General features: G+C 36.2%; 1 protein-coding gene across 1 annotated transcript; it reads left to right on the top strand.

Annotated features, from left to right (window-relative positions):
• Nucleotides 1-914: 914 nt before the first annotated feature.
• LOC114136152 (T-complex protein 11-like protein 1) lies at nucleotides 915-8474 on the top strand. Its single transcript, XM_028003976.1, has 10 exons — nucleotides 915-1068; nucleotides 2033-2113; nucleotides 2246-2375; nucleotides 2452-2572; nucleotides 2744-2964; nucleotides 3443-3579; nucleotides 4691-4872; nucleotides 5185-5366; nucleotides 5702-5874; nucleotides 7512-8474. The coding sequence occupies exons 2-10, from the start codon at nucleotides 2035-2037 to the stop codon at nucleotides 7742-7744; spliced, it is 1458 nt and encodes a 485-aa protein (XP_027859777.1). The 5' UTR covers nucleotides 915-1068; nucleotides 2033-2034; the 3' UTR covers nucleotides 7745-8474.
• Nucleotides 8475-9785: the final 1311 nt, after the last annotated feature.

Here is a 9785-nt window from a genome sequence, read left to right as displayed (position 1 = left end):
AGAGAAGATGAGACACACGAGCCAAAGTGGATGAAGATAAGGTGCCATTAAACCAATCTGGGCTTCTGTAGCACCTCTGCAAAGGCAAATCCTGATCAAACACATTAGATTAATGTGCTTTTCAGGAAGCCCGCATTTATTAATTATAACTTTAAAGTCTTTTTCATTAGTTTGATGCAAATTTCCTTTGTGAGTAGCAGAATTTTTGATTTCCAAAATGAGTTATAATCATCTAAATGCACATAAACGCAAGGAATACATCACTGTGTGTAATGAATCGCTATGAATTTCCCTTTTCGAATCGAATAACTTTTAATTAATAAACTTTTTAGGGTATTTTACACCTACAGTACAACGAACAGGAACTTGAGTCAAAGACAACAATAAAACTTTCCCAAAAGGTATATATTAAATCACACGAATATGTGACTCTATTAATCGTGTTTAGAATTAGGAAATTTAACGGAGACTGAAACGTGTGTCTAAATGTAAACAGTTATATTGTAACTGTTTACATTGGCTCATCCGGACTCTTTCATTCGGCCTATCTTTCTCGAAGCTGGGGCAGGAAACATGATATTTCTGGTTCACAAGTAGTTGTATTATACAAAAGGGCGTTTCTACAAAAGTATCGACCGCTTTCCGTTTTGTTTCCACTGTGTGTTTTTTTTTTTTAAAGAAAAGAAACAGAACAGGTGAGATTGGCAGCATTACAACTGAGTGAAAAGCAGCAGGAAGTTACAGGGCAGACCCGCCCTCTTGTTTTGATTTGAGATTTGGATCAAACTAAAGAAAATTGCACATTTCTGAAGTATTTCTTACTAAAATGAATTCAGGTTAATAATTTGCATTTAAACGGTTGTGTTTTGTTTTAACCGAGGCGTACATACAGGTTAAAATGAAGTGAGGCCGCAAAAACATGTGCTTTTAACTTCCACGTTTATTTCAACGTGAATGGTTTGGTCCTGGTTTGAACTTGAACGTTGACGCAGACGTCATTTAAACGGCTGATACATTCACTGTCAGTCTGACGTTTCACTTCTCGAGTCATTTAAAAATCAACACCAGGTAAGTGAACTATTATAAAGCTTAATTATTAAAGCGGTGTAATTATATGTGTTTATGTTTGAAGTGACCTCTTTAGTATCTGAATTTGTCAAATTACAGTAACTTTATTCACTTTAAGAAAACGGATAGAAATTGCTACGTCCTATTAGTAGTCCTGGAATTGGAAATACTTGAATCTACTAACTATTAAACCACAGAATGAAAAGTTAGTTGGTTATTATGTTCACCGTTGTGCTATAATCGTTTTTAACGTTGACACTATTGAATTTTGCTAACTTTGCAGCACTTTTCCTAATTCGGTGGAGGTTGCTTAAGTAATGTGCACTAGCCATTTGTGAAGTATTAATTTAATAAGAGTTCGGTCATTTTACTGACCTGGCTGCAATGCGCGCTCCCGACACAGGGGAAACAAATTTTCACAGGTTTACAGAATTTTGCACAGAATTTGACCCTGAATGTAACACAGACACAAGAGAGAAAAGGGGAGAAAGTTAGCTTACAACTACCTTAAATTAATCTTTATAACACCATGTACTATAGCTTTAGTGTGCTAATGAAAGCTAAAGAGTTATTTTTCAGTTGGCTGACCTCCAATATTTTTATTTTTATATGTAATAAAATACAGTATAAAATATTAAAAATTGTAAATTAATTATTTGATTCAGTATTGTTTTAGTAAACAATTAAAATAGTTTTACATTGACCAACATTGACCCTTCTTATATTATTTAATATATGTTTTTATATTAGTGACTTAAAGGTTTTCTCCACATTGAAACATATATGCTGTAGTTAAGATCCATTCAAATGTATGACATAAAAACCATTTGATTACTAACAATGAGAGAGAAAGACACAAATCTATAGATACCTAAATTCGATTGGTCGCAGCTGTAAGTACCTGTTTCCACTAAATATCCAGTTATGTCTTGTTAATGAGGAAAATAAATGTTGGCTGCTGCAGAAATGTCCGGTCAAAGAGAAGAGCCCTTTGATGATTGCCCAGCTGACCTTCCCAGTCTGGAAAAACTCAACTCTCCTACAGGTATGTGAAGCTTTATTAGAACTGCTCCTGTCCTCACACACCTTCAGAGCCTATTAGTAATTGAATTACTACTACTACGGCACTTTTAATTATCTATGGATGTATGTGTGTGTGTGTGTGTGCGCGCATCAGGGAGTCCACCCACTGCCTCATTATCCAGTCTGATGGAACTGGAAAACTGTGTTTCCAACCTGAGCCTTGCACATGAGATAGTGGTGAATGGAGACTTCTGCATCAAACCAAAAAGCCCTCCCACTGACAGGCAAGATGCATTCAACCAGTTATTGCTTAACAAATCAAAACGGTTGAGTTAAATTAAACAGTTGCTTCTGTTTTAGCCTGGAGGGCAGAGTGACAGACATCATTCACCGGGCGTTTTGGGACAGTCTGCAGGAACAGCTGAGCAGCGATCCCCCAAACTACAGCCAAGCAGTTATCCTGCTGCAGGAGGTCAAAACTGTAAGTTTTCTTTAATTTGAAGGACACTTTTTGAAAATCCAACCTTTATTAAGATGGCAGCCTGTCTTCCATAACAAGAAAGGCTAAATCTTTCATAATAGATTGAATTTAAAAAACAAGCATTATTTTTAACATTATTTTGTTATTTAATTATCTTCTGTTTCCTTTCAGATGCTTGGGTCGCTGCTGCTGCCTGGTCACGTCAGGTTGAGGTCTCGGCTGGATGAAGTTCTGGATATGGAGTTGATCCAGCAGCAGGTCCAACATGGAGCGCTGGACCTCCACAGGCTGGCAGGATTTGTCATAAATATGATGGCATCTTTATGCGCTCCTGTGCGTGACCCCGAGGTCAGGACACTGCGAGACCTCAAAGAGCCCGTGGAGCTCCTTCAGTAAGCAACATGATCTGTCACATTTATGTGAAAAATGCCATAAAATACAACAAAATGATTAAAAAATATGTCAGTCCAATCATCACAGTCTTAAACACATATCACATTTTGTTACAACAAAAAGCCTTCCATTGAAGTTATACTCAGCTCATCTTACACACAGATAAGATGTGTTTATAATTAGGTGACTTGAAGGTAATGGGTTTTATTTACTGTAGGTGAATCATAGTATAAGGGACTGAATGCAAATGCACACTTTTCAGATTTTTATTCCTGAATAAGGTTGAATACTGTGCGCCCTCTCCTTCCACTTTCCAATTATACACTAGTTGCTGTTGGTCTGCTGCATAAAATCTCAATAAAATCCACTGAGGTTGTGCTTTTAAAGTGGCAAAATGTGAAAAGCTTCTATAGATATGAAACCCTTTTCCATGGGACTGTGAATAAATAAGTAAAAGTAAGTAACCTTTTCCTTCAGGGGTATCTTCCGCGTCTTGGGACTGATGAAGAGCGACATGGTTAACTTCGCCATCCAGAGCCTGAGGCCTCATCTACTGCAGCAGGCTGTGCAGTATGAGAGAGCCAAATTTCAGCAGATCCTGGACAAGCAGCCAGGTGAAGGGGGGGAAATCTATCTTTGTTTCACTCCTCTGTTTTAATTAAGCAGTGACAGAGATATATGTAGATGGCATAGGTGACTTTGTGAGAGAAACATTTACGGTAATTTAATGTCTCGGTATTCAATTAAACAGATTCTGACCTCTGTCGCACTTAATCCCCATCCTCCACTTTTTATCTACTAATGCCCTGTGTGAGAAACTGAGCTAGCAGTCACACAGATATTTAGAGTAAAACCAAAGCTACTGATGAATAAAACAGCTTCCACTTCTATTGTTTTACTGCCTCTTCAGAACACAAGAAAGTTTTGTAAAAAAATAAAAAATATATACTGTATATATATGTATGTGGCTGTGCCCATATGTGTATGGGCACAGCTTCGTGTTCCTTTTTCAGAGCACAACTTCCCATCTGTAAGCTCTGAAAATGGCAGAAACAACTGCATGGGAAAAAAGAGCAGAGAGCAATTTTACCTGGTAGAAACAATATTGTTGCCATCTGCAGACATAATAAAAAAATTATCATTTTATTGAAAAGTTTATTTATTTCAGTAACTGTGTTCATTATGTAAAACTTATAGACTATTTACACACACACACAATTATATTTTAAAGCCTTTTTTTCCCCTGTTAATTATTTTTTTTGCTTACTGCTAATAAAAATACACCATTAATGATTAGAGCATTACATCGCACATAAAAAAACATCAATACATTAATCGTTCATTTTTCTTTTATTTGCCTTTTAGCTTATTTCTAGTATTGCATAAGAAAGATTCAAGTGGTAAAATGAAAAATCTGCATGTGAATGTGCCAATTTTTAAAATCCATTTTATTGATTAATCGTGAGAATAATTAATGGAGTAGAATAATTGATAGGTAAAATAATGGTTAATTGCGGCCCTATTCTTGTGCTGCGAAAAGCTCATCTGAGAAAAATATCAAGATGTCTCATACTAGAAATGTTTTGCTGTGAACATTGTAGAGCCTCTTGAAAGCATGAACTAATCTGAACCTGTATAATCCAAAAACTCAAGAGATCCTCTGCGATATTTGCAATACAGTTTAATTGTGTGTTTTATTTAAGCATGTCCCTTTTCTTGCCTCAGCTTCTCTAGACAACACAGCTGCTTGGCTTGTGGCGGCAGCGTCCGAGGAGGCGGCGGCGCTCCCAGCTCAGTGTGACTCTCCCGGTCCTGACAGTCGAGCTCTCCCCAGCGCCACTGCTATTCTCAACCGCGCCTACATGCATCTGCTCCACTGGGACCCGCATGACCAGAAATATCCCGAGGTCAGCGGCAACTCAGAAAATTACATCTCACTGCACCTTTCATTACACTATGTGATATTTTATTGATTGTGGGGGGAATATTCAGCTGCTCCGTGCACTCTTCCTCACCCTGCGGCATGTTAAAGCATGTGACAGGACATTGGAGCTCTTGTAGAACAGCAGCTCTGAACCCTTTTATTACACGCATCAACACAGCAATGTCGGATGAAGTTACAAACCCGCTGATCAACATCGAGTCTACTCCACATACTTAGTTTGAATTCGTTTAGAGCTTGAAGTCACTCACGGCAACCAGGTGACCGTGTTTTGCAGAGCATGCTGATGGACCGGTCCCGCCTGGACGCTCTGAGCCAGCAGCTCCAGATGTTGGTCCTGGAGGCCTCCGTGTTGCTCCTGACCGCCACTCAGTGTCGGGGCGTCACTTTCTCCCTGCAAGGGTTTGTAGGTAAACTCAAGCAGACGATCACTGCCCTGCTGGAGGGCAGTCACACCAGGTAAGAGACGGACTGGGTGATGCATGTACTGGCTGTCATGGAGAACAGGTATTGTATGAGATGGACACCAATGGAGGTGACAGGAGGCAACTAGGTTGTCAGGACAGATCCAGCTAACCTCATTCTTTCTGTTTAAGAATAGCCTTGCCATTATTATTGGATGGCAGTAGTGCAACAACTTTATAATCCTACTATTTATTAATGTATCGCAATAGGCTTTTAATTAATCAAAATGTCTACCCCCTAAATTAGCGATCTGCATAAAAGAATGAATTTCTATAAGCCTAATAGATTTGAGCTGTTACACATTTTAATACTAGTTTCTGTTTCTCCAGGGAAGCTGACCTGAAGAGGGCCCTGTTGGAGCTGGGGGAGGCGGTGCTGCAGCAGGTGAAAGAAGCTCTGAGCACCCAGGGGGGAGGAGAGTTTCCTCAGGAGAGCCAGGATCTGCTGAGAGGACAAATATCTGACCTGTGGAAGATGAACAACCCCGTCCGCACACTTATAGGTCAGGCAGGATTCCAAGAGTAGTTATTTTCCAGGCACTTACTGGTTTATTCTGATTGTTCTCTTTAATTAAAGTGTGGTGCAGAAAATGCAGATACCTTAATGGGAAAATGGATCAATTTTAAGCTATAGAAAAGAAAAAAATGCCTTGCACAGAAACTACTGGGCTGGAATATTAATCATGTTCATCCTGATTTACTGCACACTTTCATGCTATCTCCCATAAATAGATTATTTCCTGTTTGTATGACTACCACACATCTCAATTTGTTTAAATTTGAGCTCCATGGCTAAAGTAAGCACTATTAAATCAATGCCCCTACTGGTGTTCTCCAAGGTTCTGTCTTCAGTCCTTTCCTGTTTATCTCTTGTCTTTTTTAAAATATCTTCCTGAAAATTTTATATCAATTTACTTTATTATTCAAATGACACTCAAATCTTCAAACCTCAAATCCCTGTTTTTGTACAAAACGTCATGTTGTTTCTCCTCCAACTTTCTTGATTTAAGCAGCGATAAAACTGAGATTTTAATCAGCTCTTTTCAAAATCTCTTTAACTCCCTTCCTTTAAAGTTCCTAAGACAGTTTCAGTTTGCTCAGAACTTTGCCACCTACATACTTTTTATTATTATTATTATAAAACACCAGAATCTCTTCCAGTAGTAATTTTTCTCCCCCCCCCCCAAAGATCTCGGCTTCCAGTGGATGTGTATTCACGCCATTTATGACTTTGCATCTGTGCATCTTTTCAGTTCTGTCTGCATTAAGTTACCTTGTCTAATAAGAAAGTCCATAAGTGCCACAGTCCTCTGAAAAATGTACAAGGCAAATATTTAGATATTTAAATAATAAAAAAAAAGAAAGAGGAAATCTTTTAATATGTCAGAAATTTGAATTTTAAGTCACCATATCTTCAAAACAATTTTAAGTATTTAATTTTTTCTGTGCTACAGTCTATCATAAAATAATTCAGATTTTCTAAATAGCTTTTCAAATAGATAAGCCATTTAGAAAATCTGATTGGTTGACTTAACAGGCAGACCAATGGCCTTGTCTATCGTGGTGTTAAACCCGCCCACTGAATTTGAAAAAAATTAGATAAAATAAATTCCTAACATTAATAGAAATTCAAATATTTTTGTATGCTTTTAAGGTATGTTAATTTAAATTTTTTATTTATTTTTCTACATTTGATTTTTCTTTACTCATGTAATAAAATATTGATGTGTGTAAGAGAGTAGAGACAAATTTACTTATTTATACAACATATGTATTTACAATTTAATTTAAACTACCACATATAAATGTGGTTTGAAAAACACATTTTTTTCAGTTGTAGAACTTTTGACCCAATTTAATGTTGTTTGATCTTATACTTGCTCTGTAAATCTTTGGCATCTTAACAAGCTTTTAAATGGAATATATTATTAATGTTTGTTAAAAGCTTGTGTTTAGGGATGCACAATTTCCCCCCATAAGAGAAGCATGACTTGAAACTAACCATTTTCTTTCTTAGCTAATGGGGGAAAATAGTGAGCATTTTTTATGTTTCTTTTTCAGTGTTTACATGCTTTCAAGCTTTGATGAAAGCCTCTGCACAGTTCTGACTTTCCTCCATCTTTCTCTCTTTCCAAAACAGGAGAAAGAGTTCAGGGCTTCCTCCTGGCCATGCTGCCAGGCGGCTCGGCTAAAAGGCGTCCAGAGCTGCATTTTCCCCTCCGGCTGGTGAGTTCCGAGCTCGCAGAGTTGGGGATGGCCTTTGGGCAAATTGTCCACTTCAATCGGACTGTCTTCGGTCCCTTCTACGCACCCATCCTCAAGAAGCTGCTGCTGCCGTCAGGAGAGAGAGAAACTGGAGAGGACTCGCGCTGAGATGGGGCAGAACCAAAAAACCCAGTGACATGATCATAAGCTAGCATTTTGTTACAACTTTGCTTTTTAATTATGAGCGTTGGGTGAGCTTGAGATGAAAATCTGGAAATTTGTGTTGCTGAACTTCTTTAGTTATATTTAGAGTGTACAGAAACTGAATATTTTCTCAAATGTTAAAGAGTGTGAGTGAAAGCAGAAGGCAATTACTGAATTCTAACAAATTTGTGTTCATAAAACAAGAATATGTAGCAGAAATAAATGGCAAGAGATCAAAATGGAAAGACAAAAATATATGCTAAAATATTGTAAATATGTTATTCAATGCTTTACCTTGTTTGATGTTGATGAATGTTTATGTATGAATTACCAAAGACATTGGGCACTTTTCTTTTATTTCTTTTTATTCTTCTTTTGCACCTTTGATTATAAACCAGATATATATATACTGTTATAAGGGAATTGTGTAAATAAACAGGATTTTATTGGGAAACAAAATGTTTTTTTCCCCTTTTTTCATATATATCACAGCCATTCAAACAGCTCAAATTACAGAACAGATAAATAAAAATACATGAATCTCAAACAAATACTCTTAGAGAAAAACTATATTTAAAAAATAATGAACTGAGTAAAATAAGCATCCTACAGATGGCCTTCATAATAATGTGTGCTGCTTTATTTTGGGGTTTCTTTGTAGTAATAAAATAAGTAATAAAGTTTGTTTATATTTTGTTTCTTTTCTTGGTCTGCTGCTTACTTACAACACAACTTTCCAGATTGAGAGCCATGATCAACAATTAATGTGAAAATGTGTAAAGTACTCATTACATCTTTTCACTTAAGAAAATTAACTTACACTTATATTCCTTAATCTGCTACAGTGAAGCAATTATATTTCTACTTTTAATGAGATTTCTGAAATTGATAAATATATATCTTTAATTTAATAATAAAGATTTGGTCTAAAGTAGCTTTAGTTTGTATTAGTTTTAGTTTTTGGGTTTCATTATGAAATTGAACCTCGGGGGCTTGTGGTCTGCAGGGAATCAATTAGACGAGACAATCATCTCTGCAGAACTTGATTACGTACCAAAATGGTATTTTAACCTCTTTGAAGACGGTTTTGGATTTTGGATCCTTAAGAAAGGATCCAAGATCCTTTTTATAAAACAACAATGTGAATAGGAAACCAACCTCAGTTCATTATTAAGTCCACAGTGATAAATTACTAAGATTTTTGAAAATTAAAGATATCCATATCAAAATGAGGTGTTTTATAAAAATAGTGGAATTCCTTTGTGATCAGCTAATATAAGTTTTCACAGCTTTGCTTCTGATTGGTTGATCAGTTCCTTGTGATGGCTCATGCCCTGAAACTTCTTTCAATGAGATGGATTTGTAATTTCAGACAGAACTATCAAGAGGACTAATCAACTTATCAAAATTTAATTGAATTATATTTTTCTTTCTTTACTTTATATTCTATTTTATGTTTTTTGTGTCAAGTTCCTGCAACATTTTTGTTTTGTTCTTCCTCTGTACACTGAATGGAGGCTATGTCAGCTTCAGTAAGTAAAATTATTTGGAGAGGTTTTTATGTTTAATATTAGTAAAGTGGTTCCACCATGATCCAAAAGAAACCTCCAGATGATAAAACACCTGCAGTAGAATACATGCCCCTCTTGTGGTTAGTAAATTTATTGTTCTTTGATGATAAGTGCATTAAAATCTTGAAGAAAATATTAATGCAGATTAACTTATTTATTCCGATTCATAATCATTTGTACGTAGGAACAGTACATAGGAAGTGAGTGTTGTATAATTGGCTTCTTCTATAATAAAGATAAATCAATATGAACTTTTAAAAAATCTAAACAAATTAAAGCTAAATGTGACAGAGTACGTAACCTCATGACTCAAGGCTAAGGTGTTTAAGCAAGTTTCAAAAATCTGAGTATAATTATTTTGGCTATATCTTTAATTTACTCTTTTGTTAAATTTTCATCCTGTTGAGCAATTTTTCACAGTCTGATAATAAAAT

Source organism: Xiphophorus couchianus, chromosome 20 (genome assembly GCF_001444195.1).
Source record: "Xiphophorus couchianus chromosome 20, X_couchianus-1.0, whole genome shotgun sequence".
NCBI classification, from domain to species: Eukaryota; Metazoa; Chordata; class Actinopteri; order Cyprinodontiformes; family Poeciliidae; genus Xiphophorus; species Xiphophorus couchianus.
The sequence above is the reverse complement of the archived record's forward strand: the minus strand, read 5'-3'. Positions and strand labels throughout refer to the sequence as shown.

Excerpts from the sequence above, each read along its gene's own strand:
- LOC114136152 (XM_028003976.1), top strand. The coding sequence starts at position 2,035 with ATGTCCGGTCAAAGAGAAGAGCCCTTTGATGATTGCCCAGCTGACCTT. Across the intron at positions 2,114-2,245 it reads AAAACTCAACTCTCCTACAG|GGAGTCCACCCACTGCCTCA; the intron begins GTATGTGAAGCT and ends TGCGCGCATCAG. Across the intron at positions 5,367-5,701 it reads CTGGAGGGCAGTCACACCAG|GGAAGCTGACCTGAAGAGGG; the intron begins GTAAGAGACGGA and ends CTGTTTCTCCAG.